The sequence below is a fragment of the Geotrypetes seraphini genome, chromosome 2 (genome assembly GCF_902459505.1).
Source record: "Geotrypetes seraphini chromosome 2, aGeoSer1.1, whole genome shotgun sequence".
NCBI lineage: Eukaryota > Metazoa > Chordata > Amphibia > Gymnophiona > Dermophiidae > Geotrypetes > Geotrypetes seraphini.
The window spans coordinates 510,196,731-510,222,153 of record NC_047085.1 but is presented as its reverse complement, the minus strand read 5'-3'; the positions used below and the strand labels follow the sequence as shown (position 1 = coordinate 510,222,153).

Here is a 25,423-nt window from a genome sequence, read left to right as displayed (position 1 = left end):
TCTGTTCTTCAATTATCCATCCAATTCCCAAAGATGTAAAAGGAAATCGGAATGATCCCAACAATTTTAGGCCAATAGCAAATATCCCATTCTTAGCAAAAATGACAGAAAAAAATAGTTTTTAATCAAGTCTCAGAATTCATAGAGAAAACTGGAGCATTACATCCTCATCAAACAGGATTCCGTCAATTTTATTCAACCGAGCACTCTTTAATAGGCCTGACATCTTCTGTATTATATTTTTGGGATCAGCATCAATCAGTCCTCCTTATATCTTTAGACTTATCAGCTTTCGACACCATTGATCATCATCTTCTCTTACGCAGACTAAAATCTACAGGAATATCAGAAGTAGTTCTCCAGTGGTTTCAATCTTATTTTCACAAACGCTCATCCAAGGTTACATTCAATAATTCTTCGGCAAAGATAACTTCTACAAATTTTGGGATTTCGCAAGGCTCAATCCTATCTCCGTTACTATTTAACATATTCTTGGCACCATTACTAACACTCTGTCAGTCAATTGGGTTTATCCCATTTGCATACGCAGATGACGTTCAATTGCTATACCCTATAGACGCCAACGTTAACGGAGATATTACAGTTATCAATGAAAAACTTTCTAAAATATCAAAATGGTTGCACGATAACAAATTGGCCCTTAACGCATTCAAAACAGAAGCCATGCTGTTTCCGTGTAGGGAGGGTCAGAAATTAGGAGCCAATATAATCATAAACACAACCAAACTCAAAGTAGTTACTAAGGTAAAAATTATTGGGGCCATACTGGACCAAAAGCTCAGCTACCATGACCAAATTAGTTCATTGGTAAGAACATGTTTCTATAGGTAAGATTAATTAGATCTCTTTCTGCATTCCTCGATAAACCTTCACTAAATATTTTAATACATTCTCTGGTCATCTCTAAAATCGATTTTTGTAATGCCCTATACAAAGGAATTACCTTAAAAGAAACGATTACAAATTCTCCAAAACACCGCAATAAAAATTATTATGAACAGGAAAAAATTCGATCACGTAACCCCACTGTTGAAGGAAAATCTTGGTTACCAGTAAACCATAGAATTACTTATAAATTAGCTTTACTGACACATAAGATATTAGTAAATAAAGCCCCAGCATTTTTAGAAAGATTCTTAAAATCTGTAAAATCTCTCAGATCAGAAGAAAAATCCTTGCTGGTAACTCCCTCACCAAAAATTATTTACTCAAGGAGGGATATGATCTTTTCTGTCACAGCTCCACAAATTTGGAACTCTCTTCCTCTCAATATAAGAGAAGAAAAATTACTTACTAAATTCAAAGGCTTACTAAAAAGCTGGCTGTTTAGGGATACCTTTAACTGATCTTTCTTAATCACATTACTTCTTTCCTTGAACTTATCTGGACAAGGAACACTGTTTAGTAGAAATTAATTGGGTACCGTCCCCTAAACCTTCTGTTTCCTTACCCACCCTTTCATTTATTTTTAAATTGTATTTAATCCATTTTTTTTTCTCCCTCATTTTCTGTAGAGTTTTTACATCATAATTGTTTTTAATGCCCTATTTGCTGTAAATTTTTTATTTTTAATTTACCTACTTTTAATTTTGTAAATCACATTGGATTTGGATACTGCGATTATATCAAATATTATAATAAACTTGAATCTTTTTGCAGCCTGTTTCCTATCACCAGTATTGCAGATCAGGTCATCAGGTCCAAAGTAAACAATTATCACCGATCGGAACCCGAGATGCGAATCGTCTGCTGGTGGGGAAAATACCAATATCTGCTGTGTCTTTGTCCTGTGTTGGCCGGGCCTGTTGTTGGTCGGTCGGGAGAAGCGCCACAATGGTAAGGGGACCTGACCGGCTGTGCACACTCCCCCCCCCCCTTTTGGTATGCCACTGCCTTTTCCCTACCTGCCCTGCCGCACACAGCCAATCGGAAGTCTTCCCCGATGTCAGCGCTGACATCGGGAAGACTTCCAGTCGGCTTAAGCAAAGCCCTCCCTTCCTCCGACGTCTGCGCTGACATCGGGAAGACTTCCAGTCGGCTGTGTGCGGCAGGGCAGGTAGGGAAAAGGCAGTGGCGTACCAAAGTGGGGGAGCGGTCCACCCCGGGTGCAGCTATTTGGGGGGGGAGTGTGCACAGCCGGTCAGGTTCCCTTACCTTTGTGGCGCTTCTCCCGACCGACCAACAACAGGCCCGGTCGACAAACCTCCCTGCCCTGTAGCCGCAAATCTAAATTACCTTTTTACAGCAGCTTCAATACTCCAGCTGCTGTAAGAAGGTAATTTAGATTCGCGGCTACAGGGCAGGGAGGTTTGTCGGACCGAGCCTGTTCTGTTGTCGGTCGGGTAGGGAAGCGCCACAAAGGTAAGGGGCAGGGAGGGAGACAGGGAGGAAAGATGGAGTGGAGAAGAAAAGACGCTTAAGGGAAATGGGTAAAACTGAGGGGGGAGAAGGACGCTGAAAGCACTGGGGAAGACAAAGGGGTGGAGAAGGATGCTGAAAGGACATGAGGAAGATAAGAGGGGGGGGAGAAGGACGCTGAAAGGACATGGGGAAGACAGAGGGGGGAGAAGGACACTGAAAGCACATGTGGAAGACAGAGGGGGGAGAAGGATGCTGACAGGACATGGGGAGAAGGATGTTGAAAGGAAATGGGGAAGACAGAGGGGGGAGAAGGACACTGAAAGCACTTGGGGAAGACAGAGGGGGGGAGAAGGACACTGAAAGCACATGTGGAAGACAGAGGGGGGAGAAGGACACTGAAAGCACATGTGGAAGACAGAGGGGGGAGAAGAACGCTGAAAGGAAATGGGGAAGAAAGAGTGGGGAGAAGACGCTGGCAGGGAAGAAGGCAGGGATGCCAGAGTATGGGGGGAGCGGAGGGTGAAGATGGGTGCCAGACCAATTTGGAAGGGGGGAAAAAAGGGAGAGGCACAGTAACAGAGAAATTGGAAGACGCAGAGAGAAGAGAGACAGTGGATGGAAGGAATTGAATGAGAACATAAGGAAAGCAGAAAACCAGGCAACAAAGGTAGGAAAAAAATTCTTTTTTTTTTTTTTTTTGCTTCAGGATAAAGTAGTATATTAGTTGTGTTGATAAAAATTTATAAACATTAGAGGCTCTGGTAGAAACCCGTTTACAAAGTATGTATTCTTCCCAATAAATATTTCCAAATTAATAAAGTCTTTTTGCTTATTTTTAAATGGGTTTCTACCAGAGCCTTTAATTCAGTAGCATAATTAACTGAAATAACTATTTCTGAAGTTTATAGGGACGGGCTGGGACATAGGAGATTCCTCGCGGGGACGGGTGGGAACGGAGGGATTCCTCGCAGGGACCGGTGGGAGTCCTCACAGGTATGGGTGGGACTTTGGTGGGGACGGGTGGGATTTCTGTCCCCGCACAACTCTCTATTACAGACTCAAGACGGGAGCCCAGGCAGGCAGAAAATAGAAGACGAGCCTTGCAGCAGGGCAGGTAGGAAAATCAGATGAGCCTCGCATTGAACCCCGCGGGATACCCGAGAGCACGAGGGGCATCCCCACGGGATCCCTGCGACCCTAGGGGGCGTCCCCACGGGATCCCCGTGACCCGAAGGGGAAACCCGCGGGATTCGCGTTGTCCCCGTTCCCGTACAGCTCTCTAGTCTGTAACCTGAGGATGCTTCAGGGATTTTTAATAGCCAAGGTATCTATGTTCTCCAAAGAGTCTGCAATAAAGGTGGGAGAAGCCGATGTCTGAGTGTCTAAAGCTGAGTCTTCGGTTACTAAGTTAGACTCAAGAGATGTGATCGCGACAAGGACTTGGTGGAGTTCAAACAAAAGTCTGGAAGTTTTGGAAAATCAATTAAGATTTAGGAACCTGGAGATTCTTAACTTTTACCTATGGAACTGATTAAGAAATATGTTCTTGAAATCTTCAAGTTTTATTTAAATTTGATGAATCGCTTATTACATACTAAGCGAGTAACAGTAAAATGTAAAATAGATCTAGAGTTCAATGTACAGCATTAAAAGGGGTTAAAAACAGACTGACAAAACAGACAGACTCGGATACATAGGGGAAAAGAAGAAAGAAAGGGAGACAGTTACAAAATTAATATTTTTCATAATTAAAAAGAAAGGAAAAAGCCAAAAAAGGAAAGAACATGAGGAGCGGGATTAAGATTATTAAAAATGGATTATTTAAAGATTAAATACATCTCTAAAAAGAAAAGTTTTTAAATTATTTTTGAATCTGCTGAGATCTTTAGCTTCTCTTATATATAAAGGCAGGGCGTTCCAGGTTTGAGGGGCCATCACTGAATATATATCGTGACGTCTGATTCCAATAATTTTCAAAGAAGGAACCATTAGCAACCCCTGAGTTGTGGATCGGAGAGAACTTATCGTATTATATGGGATTAGCAACCGATCTATAAATTGAAGTTCATTGGTAGATAGTGTTTTAAATACTAAAAGTAAAATTTTATAGGTTATACGTTGATTAATGGGAAGCCAATGTGAGTCAATCAAAAAGGCAGTTACATGATCAAATTTTTTTCCATTATGAATAATTTTAACTGCAGTATTTTGAATTATTTGTAAACGTTTCTTTTCCTTTTGAGTGATGTTTAACAATAGCGAATTACAATAATCAAACTTAGCAATGACAAGTGAATGTATTAATATGTTTAAAGATTTGGGTTCCAGAAACTTAGACATGGAACGAATCAAACGTAAACGGTAAAAACAACATTTAACAACATTGCTGATGTGATCATGGTAAGAAAGTTTGTCATCGATGATAACCCCAAGAATCTTCAATGATGATACTAGATTTATGATTATGTTATCAATTAAAAATGGAGCCACTAGTTTTAACCCCTGTTTCGTTGGAAAGAGTAGTGCTTTAGTTTTTGTTATATTTAGAGCTAGTCTGTTTTGGATAAGCCAATTTTTAATTTTTTCTAATTTTTGATTGATTAGGAGTATTTCGTTAGTATTTTCAGGATTGAAGGGGTGAGTCAATTGAATATCGTCTGCATAAGCATAAGTAGTAAAGCTTATTGATTGACTTAGACTTAGTAAAGGGGAAAGAAAGATATTAAAAAGTAGAGGAGACAAAATTGAGCCCTGAGGAATACCGTAGTTGTGTGAGAAAGGATTAGAGATTGTATTATTAAAGTGTACCATAGATGACCGATTAGATAGAAAAGAAGTAAACCACTGTAAGGTTAAATCACAGACGCCTATGATTTTTAATCTATCTAGGAGTAGAGAATGATCGATAGCATCAAATGCAGCTGAAAGGTCGAGGGAAAAGAGTATGACAGAGTTATGATGGTCTAAATGATAAATGATATTAGTGGTAAGGCCTATTAATGAGTATTCGGTGTTATGATTTTTCCTAAAGCTGGTTTGGTTAGGATGTAATACGTTAGTGGATTCTACAAAATCAGACAGTTGATTGAATACTACTCTTTCGGTTATTTTTGCCAAAAATGGGATATTGGCAATGGGACGGTAATTCGCGGAGTCCTCTAAACTTGCTTTGCTATCCTTTATTATGGGAAAGATTGTAGCGGTTTTCCATAATGGAGGCAAAATGCCAGTATTAAGACTTTTTAATATAAAGGAATGTATGAAGGGGCCAAAACAGGAAAAGTATTTCTTTAGAATTAAAGGAGGAATAATCTCTGATGGAGAGCCTTTTAAATTTACTTTTTGAATAATGTGTTCAATATCTGTCAAGGTAGGGAGGTTAAAGGTGGAGCATTTGGCAAAAGGAAGTTGATAATTATTTGATGTATCTGAAGGATCGTTAAATGAGATAGGATCAAAGTTCTTTCGTATATTTTTAATTTTTTCACAGAAAGAGTTAGCCAAATTTTGAGCTGTTAAATCGATTTTGCTGACTTCCTTTTGTGGATTGGGAGTGAAAGATTTTAAAATGGAGTAGAATATGGAGGGGTTTTTAGCTTTTATAATTTTGTTAGAATAATAGGATCTTTTGGCGTAGTTAATTTTTGATTTATAAAAGAGTGATTGTTCTTTAAAAAATTTCAAATTTTCGACTGATTTATTTTTACGTCATTTCCTTTCAAGGGACCTAAGTTGTCTTTTAATTAAAGAGAGCTCTTGTGAGTACCAGGGATTTTGAGTATTTCGAATGGAGATAGTTTTATTAATGATTGGTGCTTCGCTATCCAGCAAAAGTTGGATAGCTGAATTCCAAGTAATAAGTTGATCTTCTAGGGAATCAGTTTCTGAAGTTAAGGAGTTTGAATTAAGGAAAGAGGAGATGGAAGATGGCTCTAATTTTGTATAGTCCCGATAGGTAATTGTTTTAGGTGAGGGAGTAAATGCTTGTTTATTTTTTAGAAGTAATCTAATGGTGATAAGATGATGATCTGACCAGGGAACTGATGTGTTATGAAGATTGGCGTATGTATCTACTCGAGAGCGATCAGAATTTGGGATTAAAATCATATCCAAAATATGTCCAGCCAAATGTGTCGAATCTTGGATTAAAGGTTGTAGATTTAAGGCATTGATGCAAGTTGTGAATTCACTGGCGATAGGGTTTATAAGTTCGTCAAAATGTATGTTAAAATCTCCTAAGATGAAAGGATGGTCTGATGAGGAACAAAAATCGAAGATCAAATTTTGAAGAAGAGATAAATTATTCTGAGTTATGGGCAGAAGGATGTAAAGTAATAAAATATCTATTTTTGGATTAATAGTAAGTTTGATTTGAAGGAATTCAATTGTTACATTTCCAGTAGAATGGTCAACAGATTTGATAATGTTGTCAAAATAGATGATAGCTAGGCCACCTCCTTTGCGTTTATGACGATGGTTAAATACAAAAGAATAATTGGGAGGACAGCAGTAGGAAAGATAGGCTTCTTCGCCTTCTGTCAACCAAGATTCTGTTAAACAAAGAATATGAAAACCTTGTGAAATAATCATTTCTTTAATAAGATGATATTTTCCTTTAATGGATCTTGTGTTAATAAGTCCTCATTTTAAATGTATTTGTTTTTGAGTATTGGAAATAGGGGAAACTAATGAAGATGTGGTTTGAAGAGTGTTATTAGAATTGGTGAGAGGGGAAGTTTGAAAAATGATAGGTGTAATCATCGTTTGACGTGAAGTGTAGGATTTATTCTTTGGGGGACGGAAACCCCAATGTATTGGTATATTTAAAGGTAAATTTGAAGAGGGAGATGGTTGGCATGAAGCTTGTAGGGACATAGTTAGTAAATGTAAGAAACCCAATAAAAATAGGTAATTTAAGTAAAAACACCAAAATGAGAGTTGCTTGTTGATTGTAATTTTAGTAGTAGGAGTAATGGTAGTAAAAGCGCCCTCAGGTTGCGCACTAAGGAGCATTACTGCTCCCTAGTGTGCTCCAGCGGCGGCGGCGATTCAAGGAGAGAAGAAATCTAAAAAGGTACAACAATTAAAACAAAAATAAGCAAGCATATTGTGAGCTTGCCGGTGCCGGGTTTTGCAACAGGCCACCGGCCAATGCTCACCCAACGCCGAACTCGCCGTGCCTTCAAAGGATGTTGAAGGTCCTGCTGGTTCTCATCAAAATAGAAAAGACAAACGTCAGGAACAATAAAGACTTAACTGAACTTGTGTCCAACTTTATTTCTAGAGTAGCAACGGCTACAGTTTTAGTCTTTAAATTTCAAACAAATCCAAAGAAAAATCCGGGCTTGCAAAACAAAGCCCACACACACCTTTCTGGCAGGTACGTTTAAAATGGTACTATAGTAGCCTTGCCCTCACAATCTTACAGTCCAAAAAAAATAGGGCGCAAAGTAATACGGCTACCGGAACACCCAGTGTTTCCGCTGGTTATTCCCAAGGTCTTTCAAACTCTGATGAATGTGTTGCCTAAGCCTGGCTTAACAGGCCTTCCCCAGCCAACCTAACAAACAGTTGGTGGGGGAGGGGAGTAGCTGAATCCACTTTAGCACAAAGCTTGCCAAAAAAATTGGCCCCACGATCCCTCCCTGAGGATATTATGTGGATTCTCCCCACTACTTCCTTTTCCATACATTCATTCACAAAAATAGGCAAAAAAAAACAAAACAAAAAAAACAAAAGGGAAAAATGTACAAAAACTCAACACTTTCCTCTCTGTCACCAGCCTAAGGTACAGCTGCAGCAGTTAGCTCAGCCCTGCTCATGCTGTCAGGACTTGACTGGAGCTTCCAAACAAACTCAGAGAAAACAAGATTCCAAAAGCAAACAATCATCAAGGTAATTCAACTTAGCTTTGGTCCATCTGTGTTTCATCTGGTTCTTGTGTAGTATCCATAGGTTCCACGGCTTCCTGGCAAGTTGGCTGGTTCATTCCAGGGACAATGGATACCCCTGCCATTTCAACGTCCTTATTCAGTGGAAAGTCAGGAGCCCAGTCCCTCGAGACTGCTTCCTGGGCTGACCCAGGGAAGACTGATATGTTCTTCCTAAGCACAGCCTCTAATGCTCTGAGTTGTCCACGCCCTGACCTGAAAGGGGGAGGGCCAACCTGCTGCTTCTGCTGGCCTCTCAGTTTAGTCTTAATTGGCCCCAGCAGAGGCTCATTAGTTGCTCTCTGAGACTGACTCTTAGGCTGTCCTTTTGAATAAGTCCCCTCCCTCTGCAACAGGCTATTCTCCCACTCCTCTTCTACTCCCTGGGATTCTGTAGACTGATGTTTCAAAGGAAACAGAGACCCTGTTTGTCTATCAGAGTTCAACCTGCTGCAGTGATCAGCCCTTTTCAAGCTAAGGGAAGGATTTGGAGGAGATTTGACTGTCACAAGCCTAGCCTTAAGGCTAGGGCTGTGACAATATAAAATAAACAAGTAAAATATAAATTAAACTAAAAGGTGACTTCCGTGCGCTAGTGCAGTTCAAGGTGGTGTGAGGCGTGCGCCGCAAATGGCCAAGTTTTATGGAGCATGGGCAGACCTGGAAGGTGGGAGGAGTCCAGTGGGTCGCCGCTTGGGGTTTTCAGATACTGCAATTTCCTAACTTTATTAGTGGCCTGATAGGAAGATTGTAAGGGATGCTGAGGGGGAAGGTCGGGATGTTTAAAATCTCCCGATCCACGGGACCCTCTGCTTTCTTGCAATCTTCATCTGATAATATTCCTACAGCTTAGCTCTTGTGGTTTAGCTGGAGGAGCAACAACCTTCCTTAAATTCCCACTATTGTTCTTGTTAGGTGCTCGAGTCCTAACAACTTGATAAATTGTGGATCTAAAAAGAAAATCTGGGATCACGTGATGCCTTGAGCCGCGGCAGACGCTGACTGCCTGAGCTCCCGGGCCCCGAGCCCCGAATCGCACTGTTGCCGACCATCGGAGGAGCGCCGGAAGACAGCGCTTTGCAGCGCATCGGGCACACACTACATGGACAGATTTCTGTCCTCGCCCGCGCCGCAGATGTCAACCCGCACCCAGAAAAAAGATCGGGAACGCCAGCAGCCCGGCGTGGACAAAATGGCGCCGGTAACCTCCGCTGCACCGCTCCAACAAATAGCGCTGGAGGCGCTGACAGCCATCACACAGGCAGTGACAGTGGCAATGCAGCCTAGTATTACCAAACTATCGGACCAACTTTCCAAGCTTGAAAATCTGTTGCTGGACACTACCAGCCGGACTACAGCTCTAGAGACCCGAGTATCCAGCCTTGATGACACGCAGCGGGCCCATGACACCACGTTGCAGGAACTGCAGGCCCTAACCCAAAAGCAGGCAGACAGACTGGAAGATCTGGAAAACAGATCCAGGAGATCGAATCTACGCTTCTTAGGAATTCCAGAAACTGTGCCCGGACCTAAACTACTACAGGTACTGGAGGCCTGGCTGACTAGCACCTTTACATTGAAAGAGGGCTTGGGGCCCATCCGCCTGGAGAGGGCACACCAGCTGGGAAGGGAGCAGGCACGAGAGATGAGGCCTCGCATGGTGATAGCCAAACTTTTAAATTACAATCACAAGGAGATCACGTGACGCCATGCTGCGGGACAGACGCTAGTCTGTGTCTCTCCCGCGGCCCTCCGCAGATTCCCCTCCCCCTTCGGGCACTCTTCGGATGTTGAGGCGCCGGCCCGGACCCTCCGATACCTCCCCTCCTCCGGACGCGGTGGGCGAGTTTCGGGCCGATTTCGTCGGGGCGTGTAGCCGAAATCGGCCCGCAAAGCAACGGACCGCGGTAAGCAGGGGGAGGTCAAGATGGCGGCGCTGCCGTGCCCTGGAACAGCTAGGGAATCCTGTCTGCGACTGGCTGTAAGGCAGCATGTCCGTCCCTGAACCGAGGGGAACGACTGAATGAAACCAAATGACTTACGTTAAGTGCTGCAGCACAATGCAAGGCTGATGCTGAAAGCATTAAAAAATTAAAATAAGTCACTGCACACCAGCATGAGCCCAATAATCCAGTCCAGCTTATGCAGCTGTTAGAACTCTGGCAATAACAAGCTCCACGAACACATCCAGCTTTACTGAAACGAAAATACCAGGAGCCACGTGGAGAGGGGTGCTGCACTGGGGTTGGACTCGCTGGTAAGGATTTCTCTGCACTGCTGAGAGAGATCGTGCTTGGTCACTGAGAGCTAGGATCACAGACTTTAATCACCTATCCATTGAGCAGTCTTGGATCCGTGAAGTTGTGCAGCGAGGCGGACGTTAGTTTGTGTCTCTCTCTCCCGCGGCCCTACGCAGCTTCCCCTCCCCTTTTGGGCATTCTACGGCTCTTGAGCCTTTGGACCGGACCCTCCGATATCTCCCCCCCTCCGGACTCTGTGAGTGAGTCTCGGGCCGCTTCTGCGGTGGTATGTCGCTGAAGTCGGCCCGCAGAGAAAAGGACCGCGGCAAGCAAGGGGAACTCAAGATGGCGGCGCCGCCGAGTCCTGGCGCAGTTACGGGGGGTCCGGCTTGGATAGCTGAAATCACGGCCGGAGTTACGGCGGCGATGGAGCTCGTGTTGGAACAAAAGCTCCTGCCGTTGGATCACAAGCTGGCGGTGGTCCAGGCGTCGCTGGATGCTATGGGCCAGGAGACGGCGGCGTTCCGACAGCGGGTGAGCGATGTGGAGGATAGCCTGCAGCACGTGGAGGATGTCCAGACAACCCAGCAGCGCCTTATTTCTGCTCTCGAGGATCGTATTGAGGACCTGGAAAATAGATCACGCCGGTCCAATTTGCGTTTTATCGGATTTCCAGAGGCTGTGGCGGAGCGGGACTTGAGAGGCACGCTGGAAGCTTGGTTAGCTGCCTCTGTTACCTTTCCTGCGGATCTCGGCCCGCTTCGTATCGAGAGGGCGCATCGCCTGGGTCTCAGTTCAGCTCATCAGGCCCGGCCACGGGTGGTAATAGCAAAGATCTTGAACTATGCTCACAAACAGTCTATTCTTCAGGCGGCTCGGGGCGAGCGCGTTCTCACCTATCAAAACGGCAGGGTGCTCTGTTTTCAGGACTATTCTACGAAAGTGGCTCAGCAACGGCGGGCATTTGCTCCGGTGTGCTCTACGCTGGCGGCTCGCCATGTTCGCTTCGCCCTCCTCTACCCGGCGAGGTTGAGGGTCCATCACAATGGCACTACTCAGTTTTGTTCTACCGTAGCGGAGGCGCAGAGCATGTTGGATGCGTGGAATGTGGACCTGCCTTCTACTAGTGCCGCTGGTGTGATCTCCTCTACTGCTGGTCCGGCTTGATGGCTGCTGGTCTTCAGAGACGCTCTTTCTTCTGGAATTGGTGCAACTCTAGTCTTCTTCTTGGATCTTTGTCAGGTCCTTGGATGGCCCTGTGCGGCTATGCCTTTGATGGTGGCGTCGCTCGGATTTTGTGCTTCCAGATGCCACGGTGTCCCTGGACTATTGCTGGATTTCTCTCTTCGGAGCTCCTCATTCACCTGGCTCGACTATAACTTGGGACTCCTTCTTGGATTTGGCTGGGACCTTGGTTGGACTTCGGTCTTTGACTGGGGCGCTGCTCAGCTTCTGTGCTTTTGACTTTCAGCGGTCTTCAGGCCCTTGGATGTGTGGGGCTTTCTTGTTTATTACGGGTGGCCGGGGCCTCTCTCTACCCCTGCGCGGCCCAGGCTGTGTTGGGAGGACGGTGGCCTGGATTCCTGTTTTGGAGCGGGTGTTGTTGAGCTTGTTGATTGGGGTGAGGGGCGTGCATGGGGACGAGTGGTTGGCGGCGTGTCTGATGCGATGGGTGCGGAGGGGGGGAGGAGAGTTTGAGTGGGGGTTTTGGGGTTCCTGTTGAGTATGAGTTTTGGGGTTCTTGGTTTTCATTCTCAAGGGATATTAGGGGGTGGATAGGGCTGGGATTAGGTTCCTTTGGGTCGGGGGCCCTTCCTGGGACACTGAGGCATTATATGAGGCTGTCTTGAAATTGGGAGATGGGTTCTAATTCTGCAAGGTTGCTCTTGGGGGTTTGTCCAGTTCTCTTCGCTATTTTGGGGGGGGTTTCTGTGGAGGGGGCGTCTGTAGTGATTGGGTTCCTGTGGGGACCAGAAGGGTTGGGGTGGATGGGATGGGAGGAGTTTAGTGGGGTAGGATTGGTCTGGTTGGGTTTGGGGGTTGGGTTGGGGTGGGTGGTGGGTGGGGGTGGGTTGGTGTTGGGGGGGAGGGGAGGGTGGGGTGGGGAGGGTTGTTGTTCTTGTTACATGGTGACCGCAGGCACTGGCTTCCGCAGGACTGTGGCCTTAGGAGGGGGGCTTGCTGGGACGCCTCTTCCTAGGCTTTTGAATTTTTTGATTCCTTGTTGGGTATTTTTGTTTCATTTTTATGTCCCTTAAGTTATTATCTTGGAATGTGGGGGGCATTCATTCCCCAATAAAGCGACAGAAGGTGCTTCGACAGCTGCGGAGGAGCCGGGCGGACGTGGCCTTTTTGCAGGAGACGCATTTGACAGCTGCGGAGCATGCCAAATTGCGAACCTGGTGGGTGGGGGATGTCCTGGATTCCCCGGCGTTGGGTAAGAGGGCTGGAGTGGCTATTTTGGTGGGTAAACATCTTCATTTGGAGGTACTGACTGTCCTTAGGGACCCGGAGGGTAGGTATGTGATAGCCTCGGTTAGTTTGAACTCTAAACCTTACATTCTCTGCAACCTTTATGCTCCCAATAGCCCGGGCGTGGGTTTTTTTCATCATTTAGCAGATCTTTTGTCGGTCTATGGAGATGTTCCTCTGTTGGTGGGGGGGGATTTCAATGAGGTGGCGGATCCTCTTTGGGATAGATCGTCGGGGGTGGGGAGGGAATCTCGGAAATCTGCTACTGGAATTGAGATTCTTTGTGCTTCTCTTGACTTGGTGGACGCCTGGAGGGTCTTGCATCCCTTGGAGAAGGATTTCACTCACGTTTCTCGGGCCCATGCTTCCTTATCTCGTATAGACTATATTCTCTGTTCCCGCTCTGTGTTTGCAGAGATCGTAGAGTCTACGCTGGGGCCCATTGAGGTATCGGACCATGCTTGGGTGGCGTTGGTATGGCAGCTATCTCGGACGCCGGGGACCCCTCGGGGTTGGCGCTTTCCTTGCCACCTTTATCGTGATAGTAAATTTCACGAACATCTGGTAGCCCGGTGGCGCTCTTTTCAGGATACCAATGCAGCTCATTTTGGTACTCCTTCGTTGGCTTGGGAGACGGCAAAGGCGGTCCTTCGGGGTGAGATTATTTCCTATGCTAGTTTTCAGCGGAAAGCGCGCACGCGAGAGCTGCTTCGGCTGGAGAGACTGGTTTCTTCTCTCCGTCGACGCTACGGCACCACTCGGGCACTCCCGGATAGGGCTAGATTGCTGGAGGCTCAGTGTTCGCTTAACTCTCTGTTACACCAACACGCTCGTCGGTCTATGGAGCATTATAGGTATCATCTTTATCGCTTTGCGAATAAGAGTAGTACGTTTCTTGCAAAGCTAGTTCGGCAGCAGCGGGGTAGTTCGCGTATTGCTTCTCTGCAGACGCGGACCTCGGAGATAGTGCATACTGATGGAGACATCAACAGGGAGTTGCGGGATTTCTTTGAGAACTTGTATGCTGCTCCCTCTGACCCTCTGCTAGATGGGGAGGTATATTTGGCTGGTCGGGATCTCCCGACTCTTTCAGCTTCCTCTCGGGAGCAGTTGGAGGCGGAGGTTACTGCAGGGGAGATTGAGCGGGAGATCCAGGCTAGCGCTTTGGGTAAGTCTCCTGGCCCGGATGGGCTGCGTAGCGAGTTTTATAAGATATTGCGAGCTGAGGTGGCGCCTTTGTTGGCTTCGGTGTTTAACGAGGCGGTCGGCCTGGGGGAGCTCCCTCGCCACTTGAATGTGGCACAGATTATTGTTCTGTTGAAACCTGGGAAGGATTCGACAAGACCCGAGTCGTACAGACCGATCTCCTTATTGAATTTTGAGGCTAAGCTTTTTGCTAAAGTTTTGGCCACCCGTCTTGCCTTGGTACTCCCGAGTCTTATTTCTGATCAGCAAGTGGGTTTTGTGAAGGGCCGTGCGATTGCTAAAAATGTCCGCCGTATATTGGCGGCTTTGGAGCGGACTGCACAGGATCAGGTGCCTTCTTTGATGATCAGCTTTGACGCCGAGAAGGCCTTTGACCAGGTAGATTGGGGCTTTATGTTTGAGGTCCTGCGAGTGTACGGTCTCGGCCCCTGGTTCATTCAGGCGGTGCGGACTCTTTATGAAAACCCGGTGGCCCGTGTGTGGGCCAATGATACCCTTTCGGATCCTTTTCCAATTTGTAGGGGTACTCGCCAGGGATGCCCCCTTTCCCCTTTGTTGTTTGTCCTGACTCTGGATCCTCTCATTCGGGATGTGCAGGGTAACCCGGACATTATGGGAATGGTCGTGGGGGCTCATCATTTTAAACTGGCGGCTTTTGCCGATGACCTCTTGGTTTATTTGACGGATCCTCGGGCCTCCCTCCCTGCTCTTTTGGAATGTTTTCGTGAATATGGGGATTTTTCTGGTTTCCGTTTAAATAAGCAGAAGTCGGAGGCTATGGCGTCTCCGGAATCTTTGCGGGTGGAATGGGGGCCGGACTTTCCGTTACGCTGGGCGGGATCCTCTTTTCGATACCTTGGTATTTTGTTGTCTATGGATGTCTCCGCGCTTTACCGTTTGAATGTTGATCATTTGTTGCAGGGAACTAAGGGGCTTTTACGGCGCTGGTTGAATCTCCCTCTTTCCTTGATGGGCCGTGTTCATCTTTTTCGCATGATTATCTTCCCGAAATGGTTATTTGTCCTGCAAACGCTTCCATTCTTTCTTTTGGAAAAAGATATCTTGGGTCTTCAGAGACTGGTGATTTCATTTTGCTGGGGGGGTAAGAAAGGTAAAATGCATCGTTCTTTCCTTCAGGGGTCCTGGGCACAGGGAGGATTGGGTCTTCCCTCGATTCGTTTATATAATTTGGCATGCTTGCTTCGGCATGTCCGGGATTGGCTTTTTCTTGGCTCTCAGCATACTGATCGGGAGTTGGAGGTTGATTATTTTTTTCCGTGGGCTCTGCCTTATCTGTTACAGTGGGACGGGAAGGTGCGATTGGGGCCGGGGGCCCGTAGCTGCTTGGTGGAGCCGCTTCGTCGGGCTTGGAGATGTGTTTCGCGGATGTGGGGTCACTCGCCTTTTAGTTCTGTTCTGCTGCCCATAGTGGGCAATGCGGCCTTCAGTCCGGGTCAGGACAATGTTGTTTTCAAACGGTGGGCGAGGAAGGGACTCCGAACTTTGGAGCAGTTTCTACAGATGGATGGTAGCGTTGTTCCCTTTTTGACTCTCCAGGCGTCCTGGTCTTTGGGGGCGGCGGATCGGTTTGCTTATATGCAGCTCTCCCATTATGCAGCCTCCTTGCCCAGGGACTCATTGACCCAGTCTTTTGCTATCACTGTACGCGACTTTTTCTTTGATGCTCAGTGGGATTGGCTCTCTATCTCTCAATATCATCGCAGATTGGTGGCTCTGCAGCCTCGGCGGGATTATAAGCGGCTTTTGGCATCTTGGGCCCGGGACCTGGGATGTCGCCCGCGGGTGGCGTCCTTGGCTCCTCTGGTGCGCCGGATACCTCGGGTGGTGCAGAGCGCCGAGCTCCGGGAATGTCACTTTCGGGTTTTACATCGGGGATATGTCTCTCAGCAGCGGGCCTTTTATTTCGGATGTGCCCCTACGGCTCTTTGTCTGAAATGTCACCGGGTTGATAATTCTTTGGCACATGGGGTGTGGCTGTGTACTTCAATTTCTGCCTTTTGGATGGAGGTCCGCTGTTATTTGGAATCTTTGGTAGGTTATCGGCTCCCCTCATCGGTGGAAGGGACTATTTTTTTGGCGGAGGGCTATTTAGGCGGCCTTTCTGCAGGGGATAGCCAGCTCATTCGTAAGGGATATATTGTGGGAATGAAATGTATTCTTACTCATTGGCTTCAGGACTCCCCGCCCACCATCTGGTATTGGCGCAATAAATTGCATCTTTTAATGGTCTGGGAGTCCCTGTCCGCTCGGTTCTCTGGATCTCGGAGCAAGCTTTTTCTGTCTGTCTGGGCTTCTTATTTGGATACTCTGCCCCCTGTGATAAAGAGCCAGGTGGTCAATCGCTTGCGGAAGCCAGTTGCTCCTGTTTTGCCAGTGGGTTGAGGGTGGGGTTTTGGGGGTGGGGGGGGGTTGGGATGGAGCGGTTGGGGGGTTGTGACTAGTAGGGATTTGGAGGGCTCCAGGCTATAAGAGTACAGGCCTGGACTCTCGCTGATATCTGAGATTTCTAGTTGGGTGTTCCCATGTTACTCTGTATTGTGGCATTGTACTGAGAAAATAATTGTGTTCTCTCTACTCTGTGTATATCTTTCATGTTGGTGAATAAAAAAGTTTATACTAAATTACAATCACAAAGTGGAAATATTGCGCAAATATAAACAACTCCGAGAGACTTTAGCATTTGAGGACTCAGAGGTGCGCATCTTTCAAGATTATTCAGCAGCACTGACTGAGCGCAGGAAGCAGTTCTATCCCATCTGTTCCTCTTTGGCTGAAAAAAAAGTACGTTTTCTCTTTTTGTACCCGGCCACTTTGAAAATTCACCACCAGGGACAATGGCAAGTTTTCGAGGCAGCAGCGGAGGCAGCTCTCTTCGTAAATACCCAGGTGCTACCCCAGTCGGACCCAATCTGACAGAGCACGTGGTGCGAGCCAGCCTCGGCTTGTTACCTCTTCGGTGACTTTGGAATTGCAGCTGATGGACTCCGGGTTCTTCTGATTCGGGGGAAAGGCTGCATTCCATGGTTTCGGCTGTAATGTTGCACTAAGATTCCAGTTTGTTTGCATTCTAATGTTCTTTTGATCTAGTTCCGGGACTGGTATATATAATGTGGTTGGGGATTTTCTCAATGTGTTTTATTCTTTAGGCTAACAATGTGTAAACTGTTTTCTAATTGTATGGGGGACTCGGGACCCGGAGTGGCATAGTATTGTGATCCCTCACACCTTTGGGACCGCCTTTGGACGGCCCTAGGGCTGTGACTACAACCATGCGAACAGGGGGTAGGTGGGGAAGGGAGGGGAGGGAGGGTGGGGGTTCAAGGGGGGGGAGTCCTGTGCCACTATGGATGTTGTTGACATTTGTTGAGCTATGGGAGAGGATGGGTTCTGCAACGGCAGTGAGACTACAGTTAATTGCATTTTCTATGGTACCACTGACGCTCGGGCAGGTCCTGGGCGCCACATGGCTACCCTGGGTGTGGCTGGGAGCCCGGGGTGGATCCTATTTACACATTCTATCTTCTCTATTTACACTTGCCTTCCTGATGCCCGATGGCTAGCAGCTTGAGACTGGTATCTTGGAATGTTTCGGGTATTACCTCCCCAATTAAAAGAACGAAAATTTTAACACAGCTCAAACGTCATAAGGTTGACATAGCCTGTCTCCAGGAAACCTGATTGACGGAGCTAGAACATCAGAAGTTGAGGAGGTCTTGGGTGGACATGGTGTATGCGGCTTCCTCCACGCTTAAGCATGCAGGGGTAGCGGTATTAATTAGTAAGACCTTACCATATACAGCAAAAGTGATAGCCTCTGACCCGAAGGGCAGATATATATTGTTGCAACTGACTGTAGGCACATATTCTTTTTATCTCATGAATATATACGCACCCAATACCTATGACCATTCTTTTTTTGAGGGCATTACAGCACTGCTTCTTGGGAGAGTTACTGAACCGATATATGTAGCAGGAGATTACAATCAGGTTCTTGACCCGACCTGTGATCGCTCTCAGCCGGGGCCCAGCACCAATTCCTCCCAAACCAGAGGCATCCCTTATTTATGCGCCACTCTGGATTTAGTTGACCCATGGAGAATTCTCCATACCTCAGAACGGGATTACACTCATCGCTCCAGGGCCCATAACACCCAATCTAGAATAGATTATATTCTTACCACGCGTAGGGCCTTCCTAAATGTGGATGCAGCGGTCATAGGCCCGGCTGTGATCTCCGACCACGCGATGATTTGGATTGATGTGAATGTGGGCTTTGGCTTGCGGGGACCTGCACGCTGGCGCTTCCCTAGTTATTTGTTCTCTGATGAACATTTCAAAACATTCTTAACATCTAAGTGGGAGGACTTCCTAGACTTTAATGGTCAGCATTGCAATGATCCACAGTTGTTTTGGAGCACTGTCAAGGCAGTGCTCAGAGGAGATTGCATAGCCTACATAATAGAGCGCAACCGCCGTCTATCACGGGGAATACTTCGGTTAGAAAAGGAACTTGCCCTAGCTAAACGTCGTTATACCCACAACCCGACCCGAACCTCTAGAGAACACTTGATCTCGGTGGAAACGACCCTTAATTCCTACATACATGAGCGCACGGTGAAAATGCTTTTGTACCAAAAATATCGCTATCATCGCTATGGTAATCGCGCAGGGAAGTTATTAGCCTGATTGACCTCCCAAGCTAGGGGTCATCGCTATGTGTTGGGGTTGCGGGATAGCCTGGGTTGTCTCCAACATTCTACAGGCCAAATTGCACAGCTTTTCATGTCCCACTTTTGGGGGATATACGGTTGCCAGGACTCGGGGGCAGAACCCCTTATTAGGGATTATTTAGTGGATTCTGGATTACAGCCGCTTTCTGATTTGGATGTCGAGTTTCTTAACGCACCCATCACCCCTAAAGAATTGCATAAAGCTATCCAGAACCAACGAAACTTTTCGGCCCCAGGGCCGGATGGTTTCACGGCAGAATTCTATAAATTATTATCAGGGCAGCTGAGTCCCTATTTACGGGACTATTATTCGCAGGTAATTCATGATGAACAATTTCCTGTAGGCTCCAATGAGGCACTAATTACGTTGATTTTGAAAACCGGCAAAGACAGTACTGCTCCCGAGTCCTATCGCCCAATTTCTCTGCTAAATGTGGATATTAAAATACTATCTAAAATATTAGCTGATAGACTAGCGACCCTTCTCCCCAACATTATAGCATCAACACAGGTGGGATTTGTAAAGGGTCGTCAAGCGGTACACAATGTACGTAAAGCACTGTTGGCCTTAGCTCACACCCAAGTTAATAACATTCCGATGCTCTTGCTTAGTTTAGATGCGGCACAGGCATTTGACCAGGTCAATTGGAAGTATCTCTTTGAGGTGTTGAATTATATGGGTATATCTGGATGGTTTGCCGCGGCGCTACGCACATTATATTCGACACCTACAGCAAGATTACTTGTCAATGACATTATTACTGACCCAATTTCTATAGAGCGAGGCACTCGACAGGGATGCCCCCTGTCGCCTCTACTATTTTTGTTGTACTTGGAACCATTTCTTCGTACAGTGTCTTTGGACCCTGACATTGTGGGTGTGAACATTGGGAACCACGTGCTCAAAGTGTTAGCCTTCGCAGACATCTCCTTTTTTTGCTCACGGATCCCCATCATTCTGTCACGCATTTATTGCAAGCGCTTGATGAATTTAAATTCTATTCGGGTTTTACGCTGAATTACCAGAAATCTTTGGCTTTGGCCAGCCCACTGACGCTGCAGCAGACATGGAGCAGCCACTTTCCATTTGCATGGGCCGTGAGCTCGATCCGTTATCTGGGGGTGTGGATTCCTAGAGACCTTACGACCCTATACGACAGCAATATCACCCCACTGCTTCGTGACACCACACTACATCTGCAGAATTGGTCCACATTCCCCTTATCGGTGGCAGGACGGGTAGCTCTCTTTAATATGGTGCTTTTTCCCAAATGGTTGTACCGCTTTCAGGTCCTGCCTCTGCTCCTATCTTACGCCCATAACACACGATTAGCGAAAAACTTACAACATTTCCTCTGGGGCGGTAAGCGACCCCGTATGACATTCCTTCGGATGTGTCTGCCTAGGGATAGGGGGGGTTATGGTTTATTAAACATACGTTGGTATGCTATGGCTTGTCAGATGCGTCATATTAATGATTGGTTTAGAGGGACCTCTGATTTCTCTGCTACACCTCTGGAGCTATCTCTATTGGCTCCGTTTCATGTGAGCTATTTCTTGCATGTGGCGGATCCAGGGATCCGTCCTTTGGTGTCGCCCTATCCGATCTTTGGGCCAGCTCGGCGAACCTGGAAGTGGGTCTGTAAAACTGCTAAACTGCCTGCTGGGGTGTCATTATATTTACCTATACAGGGCAATGGAGCTTTTCGGCCAGGAATGCAGAATGCCGCCTTTCCTAGGTGGAGGGAAAAGGGTCTTCAATATCTTTTTCATCTGTTCTCGGAGGAGGGGAACTTGGCAACATTTGCGGAGCTACAACACACCTTTGACTTACCGCCTACTGATCTGTTTGCTTATTACCAGATTCGACATTATATCCAGTCTTTACCAGTGACTGTTCTCACAGAAGACAGCAGGGATGCACTTTCCGAACTCTTTAGTCTCTCAGCCCAACAGCGGATCCCACTGCGGTTTCACGTGGTGGGGATCCGGGACTGTCAATCGGGCACCAATCTGGACATTTTGGCAACGGCGTGGGCCAAGGACCTGCAGTGTACATTAACAGCCCAGCAGCTACAGCGGGTTTTGAAGAACATTCAAAGGGTGTCTCCTAACATAACCCACTGGGAAATGCAATTGAAGATTGTTCTGAGACTTTATATTCCACCGGAACGTGCTGCCCGGATGGGAATTACGGCTTCTCATTCCTGCCCGAAATGCAGCCAGGCTCACGCTTCTTTGAGCCATATGTTTTGGACATGCCCCAAAATTCAACAGTTCTGGAGTCACCTGGGACGCTATGTTACGTTGCTTTGGGGAAGGTGTTGGCTCCCACAACCGAGAGCGCTATTTGGTTTTTATAACATAGCCACGCCTAAACCCAGGGGAATGTCAGCTTTTATCACCAGAGTGCTTTTACTGGGGAAGAAAACTATCCTTATTAACTAGCTTTCGCCGGATCCTCCGACCTATGCACAATGGAGATCCATGATGATAATTCATGCCACGCTGGAGCGGAGACTGGTGGGTGACTTGGAACATGGCCCGGGTCGTAGATTTTGTCAGACTTGGGAATGCTTTTAGCAGGACCTTACACCCCGAGCTCGCAGTAGACTTTTGAACATTTAAGGTTATCTCTCAACTTTTGGCATGGCTTTGGACTCCCGGGATGGGGAGGGGTGGGGGGGGGAGGGGGGACATGTTTGTACTGTTACTTCTGATTGATGCTCTTTCTTGTTCTTGCCTGTTATACTTGAAATAATAAAAAAAGCATTTGAACATAAAAAGAAAATCTGTTTTGTGCTAGTCTGGAAAGGTCCTCCAGCGTCATCCCCATGGTCGTTCTCAACGTGTCCAGCCATCTGACTACTCGCCTGGTTCCTTCGATTTTCCCAAACACGATGGCTTTCTCCAGTCCTTCTCTCTTCTGGTGCTGTGACCAAAATAAGACAATCGTAACTTCATCATTTGGGCTCCAAGTGACATCGCCGGTTTGATCTCTTCCAGAATCAATTTGTTAGTTTTTCTGGCAGTCCACGGCACGCTTAAAATCCTTCTCCAGCACCAAAGCTCTTGTTTCCGCAGTGTCCAGCTTTCACATCCGTAATTGAGCACTGAGAAAATGAGTGTGTGGACAAGTCTGATCTTCATTTGGAGTGTTAACTCATTGCCTTTGAATACTTTGTCATGAGCCTGCACTGAAGAGCGACCAAGTGCTATTCTGCGGAGTATTTCTTCCCTGCTAGTTGCTTTTTTGTTTACAAAAGAGCCCAGGAGATTTCAGTCTCTTTTAAAAACTAATAGAATTAGCACATGCTAAATATTGAGTGTCGTATTTTATGCCTAAGGGCCACGTGGCATTTAGTTGATGCTAAGATTTATTAAAAAGGCCTCTAAGTTACTAATACAATTCAAACACCCCCCAACCAATCTTCTAAACCCTCTCGCAATACACCTTTAACTTCTGTTGCAATACTCCAACATGGCAGACTGTGGCACTCTACAGCCCACCCCCCTATTCTAGTCACTGGCAATCCAGCTTGTGTATAGAAATCTACTGGGCAGTGCTGTTTCTTCTACTGTCCAGATGTACGACTTCAAAGTGTTTGACCTTCTCCCCCTCTCCCCCAGCCTTCTGTTAAATATTCAATAGAAGAAACCAAACTGCAACATAAATTTAACTTTCCTTTTCCCTTCACCTGTTTCCACTCCTCATACAATCCCCATCATTTCTTATCCTTATACAAAGTCTGTTGCCTCATGGCTGCAACTTTAGCCATCCATGAGATCTCCTCCCGTTTCCTCAACGCTCCCTCCTGAACAGGTAACGCACCCCCTCTCCAGTGTCTCTCCAGCTCGCTTCTAGCTGCCACAAGATAATAATCTACAATATTTAGTTGATCATCTCGGTTTGTGCCTCGCTTCCCACCCAATAGACAAATCACACGTCCAACTCCAGATCTTCACCCACTATTTCTTGTACCTGTTGAACTACCACTGACCAGTACTTGCAGGCCTTAGTAAACATCCACCACAAATGGTAAAAATTCCCATTTGCTCTGCAGCCCCTCCAACATCTTCTATCTCCCCTTTGATGCCACTTATGAAGCTTAAGTCCATTTCTTGATTCCTTTGTCCCGTCTTCCCTTTCCCATTAATTCCTCAAATTTAATGGCTTCCTGCACATATCCCTCTTCACGTCTCAATCTGTATATAACTATTCACTTGTAAAAAGAGGATAAAACCAGCAGCTTCCAGATCATAATGTTCCAAATTCCCCTCGGCATTCAGCGTTCTGTAGTCACTTGACTCCTTTGCTTCCTTCCTGTGAAATTCCCTAAACATAATCCCAAGCACAAATTCTGGATTATGTCCAATGGACATCAGCACAGTAATTGTCATCTAACAGTGTTTCCCTCACTATGTCCCAGATATCCAGTTTTAATTGAGTGATTGGGTTTCTACTTACACTCCTCTGTATGGGCCAAGCAGCTCACAACCTACCCTCTGTCCTAACATTTATAATTTTTTTCCAGAACTTTTTCTCACTTTCCATGCGACATGCTACGAATGCCTGGAGTGGAGCTGCCCAGTTATAGCCCTCCATGTGCCAGATAGAGAATGACATAGGGACAAATTCCCCATCCCCACAGAATCTATCTCCATCCCCATCCAGTGCCCACAAATTCTGTCCCTGTCCTGTCCCTGCAAGCTCTATCCTCATCTTCAAAAGCCTTGAACACTTATGATTTTAAAGTGTTCAAGGCTGTGCAGATGAGGACAGAATTTGCAGGGATGGGGATGGGACAAATTTGTCCCCATGTCATTCTCTAGTGCAAGACAGTAAGACCCTCATGGTCTCATCTGTGTTCATCACACGAGACAAACATAATCAAAATTATCTTTATAACGATGGTCCACTACTGCTAATAGACATGCAAATGTATCCATTACCCAGTGAGAGCAGGGTCTGATAGTTCTCCTCCATCACCTCCCTGTAGAGCTCCTTCTGCTCTTCATTTAAATACTCCCACTCCTCCTGGGAGAAAGAGATAGCGATGTCCTCAAACTTCACCTGCATCTGAAATAGAAACCACAAACACACTCAGCCTCTTCCAGCACTTCCAGAAAGAGGCCTCCCAGGATTGATGCTCATTGGGATGGAGGGAAATGTACTGGATGTACCTAATTTACATTCCCAGAGCAGTTCTGTTTCAGAAGAGCTGCCAGTGCTGGGGCTGAGTGAGGCTGATGTTTCTGGGTTTAAATAGTTCACAGCCACCTAACACACAATCCCAGAGTATCTCTCAAGGGCAGATGTACAGAATTGACCTTCACATAACCCACAGTCCCAGGGTAGTTGTGTTTGAGAAGAGCTGCCAGTGCTGGGGCTGAGTGAGGCTGATGTTTCTGGGTTTAAATAGTTCACAGCCACCTAACACACAATCCCAGAGTATCTCTCAAGGGCAGATGTACAGAATTGACCTTCACATAACCCACAGTCCCAGGGTAGTTGTGTTTGAGAAGAGCTGCCAGTGCTGGGGCTGAGTGAGGCAGAGGGAGATGCTTTGGGGTGGATAGAGAGTATTTCAATCCCAGAGGAGGGTTCTGGGCACTGAAGGGTTTCTGGGTTGGTCCCAGCCCAAATCTCTCTCCTTTCAACAAGACCCACCTGGGCAGAAGCTCCTGCAGCCATTTCCCAGGATCAGGCTTTGCCTCTTGCAGTGATCGGGAACCGGAAGTTTCGGCTCAATTGCAGGAAGAAGACAAGACTCGATTGCCGTTGGGCGCAGGATGACATCACAAAAGGGGGCGGTGATTGAAGCAGGGGTTTTTCTTGGCTCTTCCCCTTTCAGAGCTGATTGGTCAGACAGTTGCTGGGGTGGAAGGTTCCTCCCACTAGCTATTTGAGGGTAAGAGGGTGGAGGATTTTCAGCTCCCGGCACTCATTGGTCAGAATGATCCTGGGGCGGGGACAGGAGTTGAAGCGGAGACGAGAAGAGTCATTGCAGGGCTTTGCCTTCTTCAGGTAGGAAACGGACCCCTGCAGCCATTCTCCTGCCTTGGCACCTCCCTCCCCGCACAGCCTCCTGTGGATCTCAGCTCCGCCCTCCCCTTTGTGACGTCTCGATCTTTGTCCTATTAAAAGCATCCAGTGCTGGCTCCTCCCTTCCTGCACAGCGTCCTGTGGATCTCAGCTGTGTCTAAGCTCCGCCCTCCCCTTTGTGATGTCTCGGTCTTTGTCCTATTAAAAGCCTCCGGTGCTGGCTCCTCCCTTTCTGCCCTTCTCTCTCCTTTCCCTCATCCCTGCAAGAGAGAAACCCTGGAGCCAGGGAAAGATCCCGATTCATTTCTAGATCCTGCCCAGAGGGAAAGGCTTCTGCTCAGGCAGGACATTTACTCCCACATCCTCATTCCCTGATGAATTGTCTCCACCTGGTTC

The 25,423-nt window shown here is 46.7% G+C and overlaps 1 protein-coding gene across 4 annotated transcripts in view; it reads right to left on the bottom strand.

The window, feature by feature from the left end:
- The window catches only part of LOC117354628 (oocyte zinc finger protein XlCOF6-like), a 34,188-nt gene extending 9,103 nt beyond the window's left edge, over window positions 1–25,085 (bottom strand). For all 4 annotated transcript variants that reach the window (XM_033932435.1, XM_033932436.1, XM_033932437.1 and 1 more), the window contains exons 1-2: window positions 24,653–25,085; window positions 23,935–24,061 (exon numbers count right to left, since the gene is read on the bottom strand). In XM_033932435.1, coding sequence (XP_033788326.1) covers window positions 23,935–24,061; window positions 24,653–24,676 — 151 coding nt within the window. In that variant the 5' untranslated portion in view covers window positions 24,677–25,085. The remainder of the gene's footprint in view (window positions 1–23,934; window positions 24,062–24,652) is intronic.
- Between the last annotated feature and the right edge of the window lie 338 nt (window positions 25,086–25,423).